General features: G+C 42.7%; 1 protein-coding gene across 1 annotated transcript in view; it reads right to left on the bottom strand.

The window, feature by feature from the left end:
- pdzd2 (PDZ domain containing 2) overlaps positions 1-22,552 on the bottom strand; it is a 51,364-nt gene that overhangs the window by 23,379 nt on the left and 5,433 nt on the right. Inside the window, exons 2-8 of the mRNA XM_080467576.1 lie at positions 10,147-10,477; positions 8,460-8,935; positions 5,888-6,365; positions 3,844-3,989; positions 3,618-3,750; positions 2,929-3,072; positions 34-136 (exon numbers count right to left, since the gene is read on the bottom strand). Coding sequence (XP_080323702.1) covers positions 34-136; positions 2,929-3,072; positions 3,618-3,750; positions 3,844-3,989; positions 5,888-6,365; positions 8,460-8,935; positions 10,147-10,248 — 1,582 coding nt within the window. The 5' untranslated portion in view covers positions 10,249-10,477. The remainder of the gene's footprint in view (positions 1-33; positions 137-2,928; positions 3,073-3,617; positions 3,751-3,843; positions 3,990-5,887; positions 6,366-8,459; positions 8,936-10,146; positions 10,478-22,552) is intronic.

The raw sequence follows: 22,552 nt of genomic DNA on the forward strand, positions 1-22,552 counted from the left end.
CGACAAACAAGCCGGTCCTGAAGAGGCGCCTACCTTGGGATCGGCTGCAGAGCTTCATAGGTGTGGGGCTGCAGCAGGTTGCTTTGGCTGCCCCTCCCTGACCCTGCTCTTCTAGTTTCTCTGGGCTCGTCAACTGCTAAGAGACACCCAGATTTCTTTTTACATTTCCTTGTAAACAATGGACAGTGAAAGCTCAAGCACTTTTCATTGTCACTGGGTTAATTTCGCGCCACGTCGACAGACGTTTGTTTTCCTCAGACTACTTTCACCCGACATGGAGGCGATAGCAGGGATAAAGCGCTAGGATCCACAGTTCTGCTCAACACGAGTCTAGAATCAATATAAAAGTTGTTGCATTCAGTGGCTGATCCAGAAGCAATAATGAGCATGTCCTGTTACTGAGGAAATTGGCCTGTGTGTTACTAAAATGGTTAACCTCTCTTTGTCAACTGGTGTTTCCCAATGCTTTCAAACATGCCATAGTGGAGCCATTACTAAAAAAAAAAGCAGGTTTAGATCCGAAGTGTTTCAATAGTTTCAGGCCTATTTCTAAGCCCCCGTTCCTGTCTAAGATCCTTGAGAAGGTGGTCTGTGAACAGCTGACATTGTTACTGGACCAAAGTAACATCCATGAGCCGTTTCAGTCTGGTTCCGGTAAGCAACACTCTACGGAAACGGCCTTACTGAAAGTGTCCAGCGACATTATGTCTGCTGATTCTGGAAAATGGACTGTTCTAGTTCTCTTGGATCTGTCCTCAGCCTTCGACACCATTGACCATCAGGTCCTCAGGATCAAGTAGAACTATGAGGGTCAGTTCTACAGTGGTTCTCCTCATATTTATCCGGGCATAGCTTTAGTGTTACAGCTAACCAAATAAGGTCTGAGTCTGCGGATTTGTTGTGTGGAATGCCTCAAGGTTCCGTTTTGGGCCCCGTTTTATTTTTGTTGTATTTGATCCCTTTGGGAAAGAGCATCCAAAGGTTCGGTGATGTTTCTTTCCACTTATTTGCTGATGATATCAGCTTTAATGCTCCTTTAAGCCGTTTGAGATCCGAAAGCTAAACTCCTTGCTCCAACAATGGCTAAGTGATAACTCTCTGCAGCTCAATGCAGACAAAACAAAAACACTGGTTATTGCCCCTGATGATTCAATTGCTGGGATTAAACAGTACCTGGGTGACTGAGGCCAGTCTGCTCAGCCAAGTCTCTTAGAAACTTGGGCATTATCTTTGACAAAGACCTGTCATTAGTGCAGCACTGGAAGCAGCTGACGAGGAACTGCTTCTTTCAACTCAGGAAAATATCTAAACTTAGGAATATGGTCTCACGGAATGATTTGGAGCTTATCATTCATGCTTTTGTGTCTTCGTGTTTAGACTATTGTTACAGTTTGTTTTCATGTCTGAACAAGAAGGAGCTCTCTCCACTGCATTTAGTGCAAAACTGCAGTGAGAATTCTGAGCCGTACTAATAGGAGGACTTGCATATCCCCTGTTCTAAAAGAACTTCATTGGCTGCCAGTGTCATATAGGACAAGGACCAAGTTCTGGTCCTGGTCTTCAGAGCCTTGCATGGTCAGGCTCCTTCTTATATCAGTGATCTGATCCAGCCTTACACCCCTGAACGGCTCTGAGGTGTGTGGATCAGAACCTGCTGAAGGTTCCAACGCTCTCATTTTCTCACTAGAGGTGACCGATCCTTCCAGGATGTTGCTCCGAGGCTTTGACATGATCTTCTTCCCTCTTTGCACTCAATTGACTCTGTCAATTCAATTCAATTCAAGAACAAACTTAAGACTCATCTATTTCCTCAGGCTTTTAATTAACTACCTTTGGGCTGCTAGGATATTGTGTTGTCTTGGCCTTTTATAGTCTGTGTACTCTCTGGTATTTTTGAACTGTGTTGTGAAGTACTTTGTGGCTTTTTGTCTGTGAAAGGTGCTATATAAATAAATGTTACTTACTTATTTGCTGACTTACTAGCTTTAGGCTTTTTTTTTAAGCATCAGCAATGACCAATGAACAGTATTTATAACCTTAAACCTGATAACTTCTTATCTTTTTCAATTTGTCTGTGTCACATTTATTGTTTTAATGTCAACAAAATTATTCCATTGTTTTGATAAAATGGTAAGTTTTTGCATTTTTATAATGATTTCCTCTTAAAATATATACAGTAAAAAACCCACATGTGTCATGGATTTTCTATTGTGAATATTTGTCAAATTACAAAGAACTAAAAGCTCTTTATCTGAACTCCAAGTTTAGTGTGCAGAGCAGTAAACATTTATATTGACCGACCTCAAACCTTTGACATTCTCACATAGGAAACTAATGTTGTGGTACAAGGACACTTCGGCATGTAGGCAGGCAGAGATGGGAATCAAACCTGCAAACTTCAGATTGGGAGCTGACTGCTCTACCAACCAAGTCGATGGATGCATAGATACGATGCCAGAATCAGCTATTTGGTACTTTAGAAAGTAGAAAGCATCCCTAATATCTTGAATAAAAGTATAATCCATTCAATGCTGTCACATAGTTTCGCACATATAAATATTTCAAATATTGCTCCACTTCAGTAAGCCTCCCTGACATCACTGGATATATGATGGTGTATTAGCTCCAAGTAATGTCGGGTTCTTTCCTGCTACGCTGCTGGAAGTTGGTTGTCGTGGTTGAGATATCCTGACTCCACCATATGGCGATTATCTAGATGCATTTAAACAGGAGGAAAGACAGGAGAGATTATACATCCCATCTGGCCCAGAAAGCGCTCCGAATCCTCAGGAAGGAGTGGAAAATACCAGCGGGGAGGGACGGCGTCCAGTCTGTTGACCTAATTACCCGCCATCCCATCAGTCATTCATTTCACTTCGTATCAGACACATTGAAACCCCACAAACACCCAAACAAATGTGTGTGTACCAGGTAGGTGCTGTGCAGGCTGGTGCTGCTGTTAGAGGTCTGAGGGGGGCGCAAGGGAGCCGCCTGACATGATGAGGAGGAGGTGCTGACCAGGTCCGGCAGGCTGGTGGAGGGAAAGCGCTCAAAACCAACGTCCGACTCCTCCTACAGGGAGGCCGAGAAAAGTCTGATCAAACATTGCTGAGAGTCTTTGTGACGATCATGTTCCTGCGTTGTCGCGCTATGAAGACGCACGCACACACAAACACACACACACACACTAAAGTGAGCTCTGTTGTACCGGGCTCCACGCAGCAAGTTGGCTAGTTTCTACTCGGATGATGTTCCTGCTGCAGCCGGATTCGAACCAGGGCTCCCACACTCAGGTAATTAATATTAATCTGAGATAATCCTGCCTTCAGTCTGGATGGAATGTTTTATTCGGAGAAAATACAGAGACTCCGGGATCGTTAATTTATGACATCAAGAATGAAAACTCTTCTTATCTGCTGTTAGTGCTTCTAATAAGGTGACATAAGCAATTGCAAAAGTGACATATGCATGAATATATGATGTTTTAAATCCAATAAAGAAAAGAGAGTGTAGCAGCCCTTCACAAACTCCATTTAGTTTTTCGCATGGTAAAGGTCCTAGACACGAGTCGATGCATGTGTTTTGTTCCTGTCCCGGGTGTAACTGTGCTCTCGTACCCTGGTTGCCACCACAAGCTGAACCAGGCCGGTCGTGGTGCGGAGGATGGCAACGGCCTCCTGATGAGTGAGACCCACCAGAGACTGACCATTGATCATCAGCAACTCGTCACCAGCATGAAGGCGACCATCCCTGGAAAACATGAACGTTTGACAGTGAAACACAACACAAAACCATCCAGCACACTGAAGGCGGCCCACAATGAGTGCTGAATCAGCATGTTACCTGTGAATGGCTCCGCCCTCCTCGATACGAGCTATAATGATGCCGTGGGGAGAGCGCTTGGAGCCACGGCCTCCTGTGATCTGTATCCCGAGGCCTTCTTGACCTTTCACCATGTGCATCTTCCAGATGTGGCTTCCCTCTCTTGGCTACAAAAAAGAAGCACAAGCATGAATCAAATCAGGAAAGAAGACTCGAATCTGCTAACCAGGGATGCAGCGATAACGACTCCAGCATCAGGTACAAAGCCGATGCTGCATGGAGTACTTGTACTCATAGGAAGATCCCTGGTACGACCTGCTGAGTATTACTTGATGACATGCGTCAGCAACGTCGTCTGCTTGTGTGCAAGAGAGCATGAGCGATTCTTCAATAGTAATGAGAATGACAGGAGTAAGACACTGTAAATCATGTTCTGCGGAAGCAGAAGCCGTGAATCAGGACGCCCACACAGCCGACGGGCTCCGGACCGACACTGTTGTGCTGGTCGTCACGCTCATGAGATTACAGCAGCGCTTTTAGTTTTGTTTAACCTCCTCAGCCTCACTGCTCACGGCTTAATCAGCCATTTTGACAACTTGAGGGGATAGGAAGATTTACATAAGACAGGTCACCGGCATCTGGGGCACCAACAAGCCGGCTCCAGACATTATTCTTCATTTACAATCCCTCTGATGTGTGGTCACGATACGCCAGCTGTCGGTCTCAATCCTCTGACCCAGATGTTAAACCGCAATCCCATCACTGTCTCTCTGGTATTTTCATATCAGTTGTCACGAGCCGGCCATCCTATTTATCCCCTCAGACAGCTGTGCACAGATCCACCTGGCTGCTGGACGTTCAACGGCCAATAGTTTTGGAATTCCTGCCGCAGGGATGCCGTCCTCTCCTCTATGGACAGCTTGTGTTGATTTCATATTAACAAGAATTATCAAGCCTTTCATACAGCGAGCACAACATTAATGTTGGATAAACAAATCATTTAGGCTTACTGCTCATCACAGTTTGGAACAAACCCAATCAGTGGCTCAAAATGACATTCAGTAATGTCCAAATGCTAATCCAGTTTCATAGTCTGTTCAAGGATACCAAGCATTCCGATTCCTCTCAACAAAACCAAAGAGGCTCCATGAGTAGACGTCATTTTTTATACTTGTTATGCTCTCATGGAAGTGCCAAACATATCTCAATCACAGTGAAAAGCTACTAAAACCACAGTCTCAGCTGTTGCATGGGTGAATGTTAATTACAACACAATCCAAGCAAAAATGAAGATGACATCCAGCTACATTCAAAGAAAAAGCTAAAACAACAACATTAAAATGGTAATGTGGATCCAAAAATCGACTTTATTACAGCTATTGTTGTTATCATCAGTATCATGAGTGTTTCCTTCAGCCTCCTTGGTGAAAAGGTGAAAAGTGTCTGTTCTGTACGTCTCTGTGGCGTTTCAGACACTTTGATGTAGTTTGTCTTCTTGATCCAACAAAGGGCACTAAGGATTCACTCTCATGTCGACCTATTGCTGTGTAGGTGTATAGCTGTTAAGGAATAAGGCTTTAAGGTGATACATCAACACTGGGAAATGGTGGCCTCGAGGTTAGAGAAACACACTTGGGATCAGCTGTTCTCAGGTTTGATTCCCACAGCAGACGGGTCATGACCCTTAACCCCCATCAGCTCTCTGCAACGCCTTAGTGTGGCTGTCCACCGATTCCTAGAAATCGGATGGGTCAATGCAGAAAGAAGGAATTTCCACAAGAGGATTAATAAACTATGGTCAGCATTATGGTGTGTAACAAATTTAGGTTCAGACTCAGAGGGTTGACGTAGCGTTGACGCAGAGGCCGTGCAGATTTGCTTCACAGCCGTCGTATATTGTTCATGTATAGAGTATGAATTAGGCTTTATGGCATTTAAGAAGTACTCGTATCGGTACTCAGTATTAGCAAGTAATTAAAGCTTTAAAAAAGAGGTATTATTGCATCTCTAGTTCAAAGGTTATGTGTGAAACATTTGCACCCTTGGTGTCAACAGTGTGTCTCACCTGGCTGGAAGAGTCACTGCTGAAAGAATCCATTTTGCATTCCAACAACTGACTGTGGCATCTTGCAGGCAGCGTGGCGGCACCGCCGCCACTGTGTACTCGCTGTGGACCGGTCCTCCCCTGAGGACAGCCATTCGGGCTTTCCTCTGTAGGAGTGGAGAGGACGCACCCAGAATCATCTCCCAGAGAACCGACGTCGGCATCGGCAGGCAGAGACGAGCTGAAGCCGTTGTAACAGCTCCGGATGTCAGAGTCCGTACTGTCCTGGTGGTCGCGGTTAAACGACGAACGTGATATGACGCCAAACTTGCGTGTTCGCTTGCAGTTTGCAGAAGCGTCACAGGACTCGGAGGCCGTGCTGCCCTGCTGCTGGTCGTCACAGCCGTCACTACCGGGGGGGAGGGGAGCCTTTCGCTTGACCCTCCGCAGCAGGATCAGGTAGATTGAGCCTCCACTCCAGCACTGGTCAGCCAGGTAACTGTCAAGGATTGAAAGCTCGTCATTGCAAAACCAATTCTACTAATACAGGCATGACATTGTAAATGTCATGCACAGATAATTCTCTCCTCAAGTCTGCACTTGAAAAAAAACTGTAAACAAATGAATACAGCAGTAGATGTGGCAGGTATTGTCAAGTACAAAGTCAAAAGTACAAAAAAGGCCAAACTAAAAGGTATGTTATTAAAAGAATCCAAAGGAAATGCAAACAAACTAAGGCCCTGTTTAGACGACAACATTTCAAGTGCAAACGCAACAAGTTGCACATTTACTTTGCAATGGCAGAATCTGTGAAAACGATGCAGTGAGCACGTTGACCCACTAGTGGGTGCTCTTGGTTGTTTTTGGAATGAAACCACACACACATGCAGCAGAGAACAATACGCTATAACAATTAACAATGGGAGCATACGGTCCGACATTCTAGTAGACAGACGACCACGTTAGATTGTTATTACAGTGACTGTCAATAATAAAAGCACCAAGTCCAGGAGAATCTGGACTGGGAGTCAGGACACTCCATGTTTGCTACTGTCCATCTACTGAGCATGTGCATATGAACTATTTATTCCAGGAAGTGTCGTTTCTGAACGTTTACACGACGACAGAGTCGGAGCATTTCACACCTTGGGGGCCCACTTTCAGTGGCTCTGAGCACCATTTAGCATCATGTAAACAGACACACAAACACAGCCAAAAGTTTTGTGTTTTCACTTGAAACTGTTGGCGCGTAAACAGGCCCTGAATGAAATGGAACACACAAATCCCCTTCATGCAGCTGCTGTTTTTCAAACTTTTGTAGTTGCAGAAACTAAATTAAGAATGGTTGGAGACAGGTTTGAGAGTTCGGCGACAACTGAGATATTGTCCACGTTATAAACTCCTTTGCTAATTCTGTTTCTGGCAGTCCAGTAAGAAACTGGCTCAAAATAAATGATTCTTACCCTTTAATTCACAAGTGTGTGCAGGTTGGAAATCAAATAGGAATCAACTTTCGTGGTGATAAGAGCTGTACTTATCAGACTGCGACTTGCTTCAGTATAAAGTAAATGGAAACAGGTTTCTTTATTAGTCCCTGGAGAATCCTCAAACCACACACACACACACACACTGGGAAATCTGCTATTACTGCATCCTGAACCCACTAAGTTCAGCCAGATCATAGGTTTGTGTGCAGCTTTAAATTTGCAATGGGAAACAAATGCATGTCAGACAGAGCTGGATATCATGTTCAACCACTTAAGAGTTATAAAAGCTCGCTAAATGATCTCCAGTCCCTCCAACTTGGAGCAGGTCCATGACGCGGCTTTCCACAGGGCCCACGCTGCTTGAGGTGGGGATGTCATGGAGGACAGTCGGGGTATTTATTGTCGCTCTGCCCAGGCTTAGTGCTGGTCTGGATTGATGCTGGTTAAAAGCAGGAGAGGTGAGGAGGTCATGATGAGACCGGATGATGCCACACTGCCGTGAAACTAAATCTAACTGCACTGGACAGGACTGGTTCATGAGAGAAATATTTACCTTCGCCAATGAAAGCTGGGGTGAATGTTATGCTTTTGTCTGTGTGTATTTATTTATTGGTTTGAAGGTATGTATTTCACCAACTTTTTGCAAAATGTATTCACCAATTGCATGAAATTTTCAGGGAACATTCGTCCCAATCCAAGAATGGTTCCACTTAATTCTGAGAGCAATTGGGTCAAAGGTCAAGGTCTTGGTCACGAAAATGTCAAAAACTTATTTTGCTCATAATGCAGTCAGTTGTAATCCAATTGATGTTAAAATAATTCCAAAATGTTCATTTTTTCTATTCCCTATCCTCTGATATGCCACATGAGAGTGAGATCATTATGCTGGTTAGCAGTTAGGGGTCAAAGGTCGGGGGGTCACAGAAATTGGAAAATCAGTGCCAACCAATGATAACATGAAGCAATTCAAATGACCATGACAAATGATGGAAGGAGTGGTGTGGTGGATCAGATAACCTTGTAATCCGTTGGTTTCCATGGTGACATGTAATGTGGCATTAGGAATGTGCTCTATCGAGTGCCCGTTGCAGTTTAATCATTCTTACCTTGCTCCACTAACATCAACTCCCACCATCAGCTGCCCGTTCAGCGACAGCAGCTCATCTCTCAGTTTGATTCCACCACAGCGAGCTGCCGGGCTCCTCTTCCGAACCTCCGTCACCCAGATACAGCCCACGTCCATGATGGGGCCCTGGTCCCTCCTCCTCCTCGGGCCTCCTTTTTTCCGACCGTCAGGATCCCCGAAGATCGGGATGTTGCCAAAGCTGAGGCCGAACTCGGGGGCGTCCGCCTCGTCTTTGCTGAGGGAAACGGCGTGAACCTCCACGTCCAGCCCCTCCCTGCAGGACGGGCCGGCCGCCAGGGGCGTGTCACCCTCCAAGAAGTTGAACTTGATGTACTCCACCAGCTTGTGAATAGCAGCAAGACACAGGGACATGTCCTCAATGTGGACGCTGCTGATGCTGCTGCTGCTGCACACGCTGTCATCCTCGCCATTCTGGGAAGAGTCCTGATCCACATGCTGGACGACAGAGAGGGAGGCAAATGTGTGGATGAACATTCAAGGAAACAGATTTGTTCTAAAATAAATAAATAACTAAATAAATAAAAACATGATGTTAAACCAAACATCACTGAATATCCAATTTCTTCACACAATCTGGAATGTCTGGGCATCGTGGATGGGAGCTTCGTCAACCAGCATTGATACAGTTAATATTTAAATCTGTTCCAGTTGTTAATTTCGTTTACAAAATGGTTTTTTTGTTAAAGTGTTCATGACAATGTGCTTGGACATGACTGAAACGATACAGAAACTATATAAAAACAAATGCATGAGCACGAAAACTAAGACCGATCTCATTTGCATTTTCATAGACGAATTAAAATGAGACGATAAGAAACATTGTGATGAAAACCAATCAGAAGTCATTTAGATTTTCTTTTAGTGCTGTCAAACAATTAAAAATGCTGTCAGGGTTAATCAGGGTTGCTGTCGATGAATCAAACTGTTCCAGCTTGGGTTTTTTTTGTGTCTTCCATATCGAGTGGCTTCTGTCACTTTCGGATCAGTTGTGCATGAACGGCAATAATTCTATGGTACAAACTGCCCGAAAAGCACTGCCAGAGAAGTATCGGGGATTTTCAGTCATTCTGCGCTGCAGATGGATTAAAATTGTTAATTAGCTTAAATGCGATGGCGGATTAATTTGCGTTAACGCTTCAATCTTGACAGCCCTAATTTTTTTAAGGTGGCCGCCAGATAGATGTTTTTCATTCTTTTTGTTCCCATTAAACAGCCAAGTAAAGTAACTAAAGTGATTTTCCAACGCAGAGATTTAAATCTGTAAGTCGCTTTTAAAAATCTCTTAATTATTGCATTTTAGTCAACTAAATTCACTACATTTTTACTCATCTAAAATCTTTGCAATATTTTGACTAAAAATCTATAAAATTTTTGACAAAAAGCTAAAACCAAATGGAACTTTGCTGTCAGAATTAACACCGGTCTGTCCAAATGTAATCATGTACTGAACAGATTTAAGAGATGCAAACACAAAGGTCAGACTCAGATGTACACTAAAGCGTAAAAGTAAAAATATTCTTTCCCCCCCGATTGTCGTCCTCCTGGTTTGAACCTGCGAGCCAAGTAGCCCCTCTTACTTCTGCCTGCTTGGGAAGTTAAAATTGTGAGAGTGAGGGAGCGTTTCTCTGGAGAAGGGGGTCACGTACCTGATTCAGGTTGTCATCCTGCTGTGATCTCGAGGTCTGAGCCCTGTGCCAGTCCTCCAGCAGCGGGAGGATGCTGAGGGCGTTGTCCTGAGTGATGGGCATCCTGGCATCCTTGGGCCTATTGGGGATCTCTCACCAACAGCAACACTCATGCTTCGAACAGGCACAGGAACCGCGATGGGCTGACGGCCCCAAATCCATCTTTGCAAGGCGCAGACTGTAGAGGAACTGGATGAATTGTACCGAGGGATTTCCAGGTGAACCAGAGTGGAAAATGTGTCCTTGTTGGCAGGATTAGTTTCCTCTGGACTCGTGAACATGAGACCACCATCTGAAGAGAAAACAACAAAACTTTTAGGTGATTCTGTTAACATGTCCTTTTAATCTTTTATCTTTAATCGTTATGTTATGTTACGAGTCATCTTTTCCATTATTGGTTGGGGAAAGAATTGTCGGACCCTCAGTAACATAGTGTCATCGATGCACAACTGAGCAGAAAGTAACAACAGGACCGTTTTCACTGCAATAATTTCAAGTGAAAACGCAAAATGTTTGTTGCATTTTGAGAGTTTGTTTTACACAACAACCGTTCTCGGTGCCACTGAAAACACAATTTTTTGAAAATGGCTCTGAAGGTGAAACTTTTTGAAAATGCTCGGGCTCCACCACGGCTATAGTAAATCGTTCTTCTGCACATGCTCAGAAGACGAACAAGGACAGCAGTGTTTCCTCAAGACTGTCATGACTCCCAGTTCATCTTCTCCTGGAACTTGGTAGTTTTATTTTGACAGTCACCATAATAACAACTCAAGTTGGTCGTCTGTCCACCACAGTGTAATAGTTAATGTTTAGAGCGTATTGTTCTCTGCATGCATGTGTGTGTGGTTTCACTCCAAAAACAACCAACAGCACCCACTAGTGGCCCAACATGTGAACTACATCATTTTCAGTCTTTCATGTGAAAGGGGCATCATTTTCAGGACATTGCCGTGTGAACAAGAAACCTTCCTGAAACCAAAATGTAACAAGGATCAGTTTTTAGCTTGAGATGGATTGGATGATAAAAATCGAGGAATGCATCCATAACGCCTGTAGTATATATTGTTGTGTGATTAAAATGAGGGACGGTAACGTTAAGTTTGTTGTCAGTCGTGTGAAACTTGCCAGCCCAGCAGAATCCTTCAGGGGCCCCAGTCACAATAAAGCCCTGCCGAGGAATCTGGGCTGACCCTTCATCTACACACTTAGTGCTGAGTGCAGCCACATCTGTGGCAGATATATACAAAAAACTCTGGCTACCATGAGACCACACTTTAATGACTATGCAGAGCTCTGGCTTCAAATAAACTGCTGGGCTCTGTGGTACCATCTGTCTCTACTATTCCTGTACACTCTGCTGAAGGCAAACAGGGCCTGCCCTGTTCTGGCCTGAGCTGAACCACGGGCTGGAAGAAACGGTGTGCATTTACTGGGAAGCTCTGCAGGCCTGGGTGTAGTAGATTCTCAGGGGGATGGAGCTTCCAGAATGTGATAGCAGAAGGCAAAAGGAGGAAGTCAGAGTCTGCGTGGCCGTCAAGCAAGTCAAAGAGGTAATGGGGAGTTTTTGTGGTTTCAGCATGCTTAAGTTTTAAAGCGCTACTGTTTTACATTTGCACATAAAGTTCAAGTTGTTTGTCATGTTGAGTAAAATGAGAACATAATGGTGATGTTCCCTCATGGGGAGTCAATTTTACTTCTTTAAATGTAGCATTGGGACACAAAACATCATGAGTGTATTGACTGTATACATGAAAGACATTTTACAGAGTTCAACTATTAATAACCAATCAGCATTCACTAGAGGAGCTTTTCTGAAAATTCAACATCCAGCATCACAGGTGAGTGCCAGTCTTTACAAATCGTACCCCCGATCTGGACCAACATTACTGAACGTGCCAAACCTACTGTTCATTTCGACCCCACTTTTGTTTATCGGACAGATTCATATTTTTTTTTAAACAGTGACTGACGTTGGCCGGTATATCGTTCATCCCTACTAACCCGGACAGATGCAGTCAGCAGACATGTATTTCTGGTTCGGTAGGTCAAAGGCTGCTTGTAATGATGTGGTGAGCAAATGAGGCCTTGCCAATGAGACTTTTTTTTACCGCTTCGTGAAATGTAATGTTCAAACAGAGGCGTGAGAGACGGAAACAAAATCAGTTCATCAGCAGTCGACACACTTCAGTTAAATAACAACAGCATTATCATGACATTTCCAGTAACGACCTCAATCCCTCTAAATGGAGCCCTTCCCCCTCTGTGTGTAATCTCCAATCCACTGTTCTACACTTGTAACAGAATGCAAGAGCTGCAGCCTATACCGATACGGATTTAGAGCGGGGCCGACATCCAAAGGAATTTCTGCTCATCGACACAGGAATCACTCATTACAAATACCAGCAGCCGTTGGAAACTTGGATGTGTCGCATCATCTGGAGGAACGTCGAAGTAAACAACACAACACGTCCCACAGCAGAATATTGCCATTGGGCATTTTAACAATGTAGGATCAGTTTTTACAGCATGTAAGCAAATGCACATAAACCAGTATTTATATTCATCACTGTTTAACTCCAAGTCCAACAGCATCAGACAACTGCTCAGCTGCTCTTTACAAAAGTTAGATTCAACAGGAACTATTTGTATGACCGAAGATTCAACTTTCACTTTTAACCCTTTTAAATAATCTCGTCCCATTCGACTCCCGTCAAGAAACACACCTGCCTGGTGGGGAAATTCCTTTTTCTGCATTCACTAGGGATGTACTGGTATAATTTTTTTAAAGGACGAGTACAAGTATGAGCACTAACTAAATGCCATAAAGCCTCATTCATACTCCATAAGCGAATGATACTCAAAGGCTATGATTCGCCGCGAAGCTTCTCTGCACAGCCTCTGTGTCGACGCGACGCTCGTCTCCAGCAGCCCGACGGTCTGCAGCATCTGCTGGTGATCAAGTCACTGTCAACTCTTCTGCCTCCTCTTTATAATTTAGCAGAACACTATTTACAGTCGGTCTTACTTTTGTCATTCGTTTATCATTCATGCTCCCTTGTGTGTCTGCGGGCGACGTTGCTGAGGCATGACATCACATAGTGCTCGCCGGTTTTTCACTTTGAGAACTTTTTTGTCCCACTGCCAGAGAAATCAAGAAACTATATTACTACGTTATAAACAATTATGTTTTATCGCTGCATTGATGTAGAATTGTCCATGTTCACATCGAGATGCATCGTACAAACAATTAAATTTGACACCCCGAGAGCCGGAGAATCTACAGGGGAACACGGTTCATCAGCCACATGATGAAGGGACGATAAACATGTTTTTAAAAGATACGAGAAAACATTCAAATGTTACTGACACCAATGAAATAGGTTTGTATGTACTGCTCCACTCCCACACTCCACAAAAGCAACATGATTCTCCAGTTGTACAGTTCAAATTGGGACAGAGCGGAGCATTGCTGATGCTACCTTTGTGTTTGACCAGGAGGATTAGTTTCTCCACTCTTTGTTCTCGGCTGACCTAGACGCCCCCCCGCCCCCCACAAAACCCCCTCCCCTCCTCCACCCGGCTCTTCTCCGAGCCGCCATATGGCCAAAGATTATGGAAAAAAGCCCAGTTTCCGTATATCCGAAATGCGACATTGTTATGGAATGAACACTAACGTACTCGGATGTAAAGTGCTGACGACTCCATGGTTTCCTTCTACAACATGATTCCCGAGCAATTTTGGAAACAGAATTGTTTTATTGGCGAACAATTTAAATTTAAAAAAAGATTTTTTCCGTTTTTTATGGGCAAATGGTCACTTTTGGGAGATAATAACCAAGAATGTTATGTAATCCATCCTTTATTTCTATTGTATTCATGTTTAGTTTGAAAGATCCAAAAGGTCACTGCAAAATATTTTTAACCCATTTCTTCTTTTTCTTGATGACAGCTTATTTAGGTTAAACCTGCATTGCACACAGGCTAAGGTCTGTTGTTTTTTAATTATTTTATTTGATGTTTTATTCACTACATACAAGCTGGTGGTTAATCTGGATCTTCATCAGTTTTGTGAAAACGCATTATTGGATATGAAAAACAATCTGACATTTTGGGATGTTACCTCAGATTTGGATATGTGGGCTTTTCTAAAAGCAAATTATTCACAGCTGAAGTCACAAACTTCACAGATGAACATGCTCATAGACCGTCTGCGTCGAGTCATTCATTTTTGAAGTCTTTTGTATCTGTGTTGATGCAGCCTGTTAGATATGCTCACAAACGCCAAAGAAATGTAAATATTTGGTGATTTTTGTTTAACCTGGAAGACTGCCCGTCCACACAAACACAAGTATCCTGTGTGTGGGGGGTTACAGCCGAGGTGGCAGCGCATCACTAATAGAGGAAACAGCCAAACATTTGGCTGAAAACTGTGGGACTAAAGCAACAACTACGATTCTCAGGTTGTATAGTTGATTTTACTCATATCCATCATATTTCTTTTGGTTTTTTTACTACAAATGCCCCTGAACAAATAGTAATTCAATGGAAAAGTTTATCTTTTTTATAATCTAAGAAATGAGAGGGAAACTTCCACATATCTTAGAGCCCCTTTCAAGTGGAAACACAAAACCTGTTGCCTTTTGGGTGTTTGTTTCCATGACAACGGAGCGCGGAGTCACTGAAAATGTCACTTTTGGGAAAGGGGTGGAACTTTTCAAAAATTGCTAATGTTTATAACGTATATATCGGTGCACATGTGCATGTTTTTGTTTTTTTGCCATTAAAGTTTTTATTTCTTTAAACATTTACAAACAGAATGTATTACTTTTAATTCCAATAAATCCAAAGGCCTGTGATAAATACTTGCATACTTAACAACCAGAGTAGATGTTCAACAATCATACTGATAACAATGCAGACATTTAGATCATCACAGTGTCACAGTGGTGTTACAACCAAGAAGAAGACAAGCCTGTGTTCATATGATACGATCTCCAACATTAGTTCCATCCATGTTTTTTTATACTTGGAGACGATGCATTTTTCCACAATCTGAGGATGACCCGGGCAGCCGTGACGAGTCCGACCTTTATCATTGCCAGGTCTTATTTTGAAATATTAGGTATTTCTGTTTGGTCTCCCAGTAGGCATAATCTTGGCGCTACAGGTATTGTTGAGCCCACCCTGTATTCTAGTACCGTTTTCATAATGGTTTAACCAACTTGCGTTGCTAAATTGCACAAATGTTCTGGTTTCCGTCATGTGTGTTGTTTCTTTGCAAAAGCAACCATCATCACCAACTCCTCATTTCCAAGTGGACGTTGTTTTGAGAGCGTTGCTGTGTAAACAAAAATCTTTCTGAATGAAAATGAAAAAAACAATGCTTTTTTTGTTCACTTGAAATGTAGTGGTGTAAACGGGGCCTGAGCCATCTAATCAGTGTTGTTTTGGTGTGAACTTCTTTATGAACGGTGGACAAAGAGTGGCGAGAGTGATGGAGGGCCATGCAGTGGGATGGGGCTCTGGAACATGCCGGGGATTAGAGATATTTATTGTTTGAGTTGGCGGTGAGCTGCTGTCAGCAGTTTATGTGAGCGGTGAGCAGAACAGGTCGACTCAGTCCGAAACCAAAAGAGAAGAGTCTGAAACTCACCGTGTTAATGCAAACAATATCACAGCAGCTTTTTTTTTTTTGGTAGCCACAAACCCGAATAGAGCGGTCAAGTGACTGAATCACAATTTATAAATACCCCCGACTCCATGCATCAGTTCTCTCTCAGCTGTAGTATAAAGACATCAACAATTGGGTCGTGCAATCTGAAGCCAGTCATTTAAAAATGTAAACTAGTGAATAATCCCAGCAGTGTTTATCCGTTTTGCCTCAGACTGTTTTACCATTAAGAGCAGAAAAGATTTATTTATCACGACTTTTTCTTCTATTTTTGTGAGACAGATTCTACCTAAATTTGTGATCTGCCCGACAAGCCGAGTCCACAGAAAGACATTTATTAAGTGTCCTCACGCCCACGTGGGGAAATCTCGTGATCTTTCCTGTTTTTACTGCAGTGCTGCCTCAGGGCCCAAAGATCACCGGCATCCAGTTTATGGCCTCGCACTCAGGTTTCTCCTGATTCTCTGAATCATTTGACATTATATACTGCAGATGATGGGGTTTTTAAAGTCTTTACAGTTTCTAAAAAATCTGTAACAATTTTAATAAAGTGTGAAGAGATTTGTGATCCTTTTACTGACTTGTTGCCAGTTAGTCTAAATAGTTGTTCAATGCTCCTTCAGTCTTTTTTCATGAGGGCCAACTAATTTTTGTCTTTCTGTTGACCCTGTTCCAACTTTTTTGAAATGTGTTTCAGGCATCAGATTCAAAATGAGACAATATTTTGCATGAAAAGGCAAAATGTCTTAGCAGCAACATCTTCAATTGACAATAATGGAATACAAACACTATTTAGGAGGTTTTGAGACGTTTACATCATTGCATGATGTTTTTATTCATGTTTAACATAACATCCAGTATTATGGAGAATTGGACTTGTGATAACTTGGATATTGAAGATGAATAGATGAATAGACTGCAAAGACTCAGGTATACTTTACATGGTCAAACGTTCATCGCTGCATCTAATGTATCAAGTTAAAACTGTATTATGAAGACTAACAATTGACAATATTCAGTGTCTTCCCTGAGCCACATTCAGGTGGAATGAGGTGAAGAACAAAAGTGCTATATGGCTGCAAAATCTGTGAATAAAGACACGGTTTGTAGGACGGCCATGCAGACGACGTCTGAGAGAAAATGATGCCAAACCACATGCGGCACCTCTTCCAACAGCCTGGCTCTGTGTTAACGGCTGCATGGAAGCTAAACTGATTCTGAATTAATTAGTTTGGTTAGATATCGAACATCGCAAAGAAAAACCCACAGTGGGCAGCATGTTGCCGTCCCAACTTTTCTGGAACAAGGCAGTGGCGTCCAGTTTAACATGGGCCGAGGAAAAACGGCAACAGAACAGCAGACACACTGAAAACGGTGCTGTTAGCACGCCCAGCCACGAGTTGCCGCTGTTGGTTGTTTTTGTAATGAAACCACACACAGAAACGCTGTGAGAACTAAAATGGGCACTCGGTAGAGCGCATACTATCGCCAACGCCACATTTGTCACCATGGAAACCAATGGATTACAAGGTTATTTGATCCACCACACCTTCCATCATTTGAATTGCTTCATGTTGTTGGAATGTTAAGATTAAATGATGTTCTGTTGGGTCCCATTCTTTTGTGATCCTTGATGCGCCGTCAGAGTGAGTTGGCATGTGATTGGCTGAAAGTTGAGAAGAGGCGGAGTTAGCAGTGTCCTGGCACTCAGATAACAGCAGCGTCAGCCCTGACTGATGGCTCACGGTGGAGCTCCAGCGTGTTGACAACAGAGTAAATATCTGACCTCTACAGGAGCTGTCGGGTCCCAGAATCTAATGGATTGAAGATTGATGATGACAAACCATCCCTGAACCGTTCATGCAATTTGGGTTAATAGTTTTTGCTAAAAGTTGGTAAAATACATACATACATACAAACCAATAAACAAATAAATACACACAGACAAAAACATAATCTTCACCCCAACTTTCATTGCCGAAGGTAAATATACACTATAGACATTAATAAGCATATACACTGACATTGGTATGGCTAGACAACTATTTCCTATGACCCTGACCCTCACTGAACTGGAGCTTAGGGCGATCTGGCCTAAAAAAAGAAATCTATGATTTTTTTAAAGAAAAATTTGAGTTTCGATAAAAAAAGATTTTCTCAATGGACTAAAAATGACTGCAGACATCAGATATATTGTGAAAAGTGCAACTATGGAAACCCACAAGGAATGCCAAAGAACTGTCTGGGCAAAAAAAACTTGAATTTGCAAAATAAAAATCATTTTTAGCTCCAAATGCCATTAAATCCAGTTTTTGCCCAGCCCCACTGGAGCTGACACCTAACAGGGTAACGCAGTGTAAAAGATGGATGGATGGAAGTTCCACTGCTTGTATGTACATTTTCCAAGTGTCACAACTTTCTATAGCATCTCGTGCCCACATGTTCTTCATACTTTGCTCACAGGTAAGTTTTTCTGCTCCTGAAACCCTTCATAAACTAAAACAAGTCGACTCACGTTCAAACTGAATTGATTTCACCTTGCGGCCTCTAAGTCACAGTCACAACATTTGATACCTGGGGCTAATCTGTGTATCTGCTTTCAGGCCAGCTGCAGAACCTCTGAAAAGCGACAAGTACAAACACAGAATGGTGAGAATGCAGTGATTTCACAATCTTCCCAGGGGCTCACGCTTAGCCACAAAAAGAAAAAGAGATGTGAAATGGTTTTATGTGATATGCTTGGAAGAGTGAAAAACGTTCCACTAATCTGATCCAACTACCAACTTGTAATAACTTGCATCACAACAGTAAGTCTGAGGCAAACACAGCTGCCAATAAAAAGTCTCCCTGAGTCATGCACATGCCTGATTTTCAAGTTTTGAAAACAATACTCAGAATCCAAAGGTTTGGTTGGACAGTAGCAGGTTTCATTGGCAGTAATCATTATATTTTGTACAAGCAGTTCCAAGCTGCTCATGAAGGATATCTGCCATTACAACATGTGCTTACGTGGTTACTCCTTCAGTATTTGTTTCACATCTAGGTTTTCTTACGACAACTTAAAATGGATTGTTTTCTGCGGGAATTGCTCATAACTTGTGATAGCTATGTAAAAAAACATGTAACTTAATACCACACGTTCAGGTCTTCACTGAACAAAGCCATTTAGAGTGCTGCTGAAAGAGGAAGTGAACCCTCGGGCTAATGTTTTCAAAAAGTGTGCACTGGAGTTAGAGGTTAGCAAACCAAGTGGCCAAAAGTAAATGATTTGCATCAGACTGAAGGAGCTACAAAGGTCTCCGAGGTCTTTACCAGCCAACACTTAGAAAACATGCCTGAAAAAGAGCCCATTTAGTTCTGTGACTGGCCTCCCAGGAAGTGAGCGTCAATCAGACTGAACTCCAAAGGAACAGCACATAAAGCAGAATCTCTCTCGCGGCCGTTTAGACAAAACAATGAACAGCTATTAATCCATGGCAGGACACAACAAACAAAGCAAGTTCTCTCCAATACTTTCACGTCTGATATTGTCCACAGAGCAACTTGGCACTTGTGACAGCACAAGAAAAATGTTCAATGGAGTGAAGAAACTAAGGTGGGATTGATATAAATGAACACAACAGGTCTCCACTCATCCCCATTATGAAAAAAGATGAAGGCAGCATCATGTTCTGGGACCTTTTCACTGGCTCTAGACCTGGAAAAGTAGGTATTTATGAGTATGAGAGTATCATATATGATCAATTGAGGGTGTCCCACCAGAAGCGTTAAGGGGGGATTTCCTGTGGGCCGTTTGCATGCTCTTCCTGTGCTTGTGAGGGTTTTCTACGACTCTCTGGTAAAACGTGTTTTTTTCATTGGTGAGTGAAATTGTTTATATGTGTGAACGTGTTCGATTTCACGTGAAAACGCATCGATATTATATTTTTGTTTCAGAAACGTTTCGTGTTTACACAGCAACATTCTGAAAACCGATGACAGACCACAAGTTGGCATGGTTGGTTGTTTTTGTAACGAAACCACACTATTAGTGATGCAACAAACGGAATTACGTTATATTTTGCACAATGACAATAAAGCTTCTTAATCTTAATCACAGACGTGCACAAAGAACAATACACTGAAAACATTAACAATCAAAAGTACACGGACAATCACGTGGACGGATGGTAAAAGGTAGAATGGTGCAGGGAAGCAGAACTTCCGCTGTCGACTCGAGGATGAGCACAAGTGTTTCCAGAAAGTGTAGTTTTCACCCGTGTACATGGCGACGGAGCCCAAAAACTTCCACCTTGGGAGCAGTTTTTTTACTCCCGAAGTATATTTTTCTTTATTTTTAAATTTTTACAAAACCAACATCTCAACTACATTCCTCAGCACAATAATAATTTCATTTAATTTCATTAAAGAGAAGAAAAATGAATTAAACTAAATAGATTTTTAAACAGTAATAGCAATCATGACAGTTATTAATACAGACCTGCACGTCACTTCACATAATGCACAACTAATACGGCAGTCGTCATACTATGCAGGGAGCATAAAACAACAGATACATTCGTGTTCATGTGTCCGTGAAAGGGTTGCCACATCTTATCAAATTGAGCTGTTCTGGAGGGGAACACACTAGTTACAACATCAAGTATAATATGCTCCATTATTATCCTGTACCAGCCACAGATTGTGGGGGTATTATGAGAAATCTACTGAAGTATTATATACTTTCTGGCACAAAGATCAGCACATTGAACAGCTTTGTGTACTGTGTATTTCTGACACGTTTGTTGTGGAGACCAAGGAGAAAGGTCACCGGGTCAAGATCAAGTTTTATCCCCAGCATTTTTTGCAGTTCATGAACAAAAGATTCCCAGTATTTTGGGACAGTACCAAAGACAATACACATTGTCTCCAATGTTCATTTTGCACTCGGAACTCATTGGGGAGGCGCCAGTTAGGATTTTGGAGAGACGAGCAGGGGGAGCCGTTTTTAAAAAGTTGTGTTTTCAGTTTGTCCGAGCACCATTGTCGCTCAAAACACAACAAAAGTTTTGCGTTTTCACTTGAATTGTTGCCGTGGAAACCGGCCGTCAGTTGCATAAAACAGAATAGAAGTTTGGATTCTGTGCATCAGCTTGTGGAAGAGCTCGGTTCAGGTGATGCCTTTAGGTTCAGGTATCTGAATCGTGAATCTAGAGTTTACGTCCTTTCTCCAGTAGCACTGTCAATGTCTGATGCTTTTGATGAATAAAGGCCTGTCACACCAGAATAGTTGGTCTGGTTCTTGGCCTATCATATTGTGACTTTGAAGCAGATCAGCTTAAAGTATTTGTGTCAAACACAAGTTTCCCGAATTCTAAGCACGTATCTGATCATTTCAACATATTTTGTTTTGCCACCATCAGGTTGACACACAGAAATAAATTGGGTTTGTGGAGTTTATCAAGGAGCAAAACAGCCTGGTTCCTAATGAGGAAACTGTTGAACAGATCATTGTTTTTAGGTAACCTTTGAAAGGGAGCTACTTTACAGCTGACCTACTTCATGAAGCTTTCTTATGCGAAACACACTTCCAAAGATTGCTCCACATTTCGGTGCTGTGTGTCGTGTTGGTTTGGAAAAGGCTGTGGAACAAACCACTCTGGGATCCCAGAAGGGGCCGACGCCATCTTTTAAAGCTTCAAAGTGCATTGCTAGGCACTTTTTATTGGCCCAAGTGGTTTTAAAGCATTTCATTTAATTTTTTTAATTAATATTCACATTTACAATGGCAGTCATGAGAACTGGCTTCGCCTCTGATTGGTGGTTTTTACTAATGAACTTCAAAAAATGTTTTGTTAATGCAAGGATATGAAGGCTCCCAAGATAAGAAATGAAGACGCTCATCTTGGAAGCAAATCATTAAACATCTTTATTCTTTTTGTCAGTACTAGATGCTTCCAGCAAGAAAACCACTTTCTGTCCCACGAACAGACACGTTTACATAGAATTACTTGTGTGGCCCACCCACTGACATATTGCATTGCCTAACCAATAACCTTAAGCTAAATCATCACAAATAAGCACCTGACTTCAGCATGAGCCTTAAGGCGAGTTCACATTCCTCGGTTTGGTCCGGACCAGAGTCTCTTCAAAGAAAAAGCGTTTCGTTTTGGGCGACTAGAACACGCCCACGAACTCTGAACTGGCGCTAACAAGGGATCTCTGGTCCCCTTGAAAACCTGGGTCTCGGTTCGTTTACAAACGATCTTTCTGGCGGGCTGGGTGAGAGGAAGTGACGTAGTGTGCAATGCATTCTGGGTTAGTGAACAAACAAAGCTAACGGCATGAATCAGAAGAAGCAGACACAAAAACATAAAGTTGGAAAGAAGTAGTGAGGAAGACTGAGTGATATCTGGTCTGAAGACGCTGTTATTTGTGGCTACCCATTAGCCACGAGCTAACTAGCCTAGCCACCATGGGCTAAAGCGGCGGGCCTTCCGGTTTCGGTCTGGACCAATCAATGATCCGTGTTTCTTCTTCACTTCCTCTCTGGTCAGTTTGTTTCAGGTGACAGCGCCCCCAAACGAGCATCTGTTGTAAATGCGTGATGTTTTCCAGGCGGTTTGATCCGGTCTCTAAAGTGAATGTGAGCGCCACCGGAACCAAATGAAGGGGTGAAAATTCTCAGCTCCCCTCCCTCTCAAGTGAACCGAGTCC

The sequence above is a fragment of the Lipophrys pholis genome (assembly GCF_963383615.2).
Source record: "Lipophrys pholis genome assembly, chromosome: 7".
In the NCBI taxonomy this organism is placed as follows: domain Eukaryota; kingdom Metazoa; phylum Chordata; class Actinopteri; order Blenniiformes; family Blenniidae; genus Lipophrys; species Lipophrys pholis.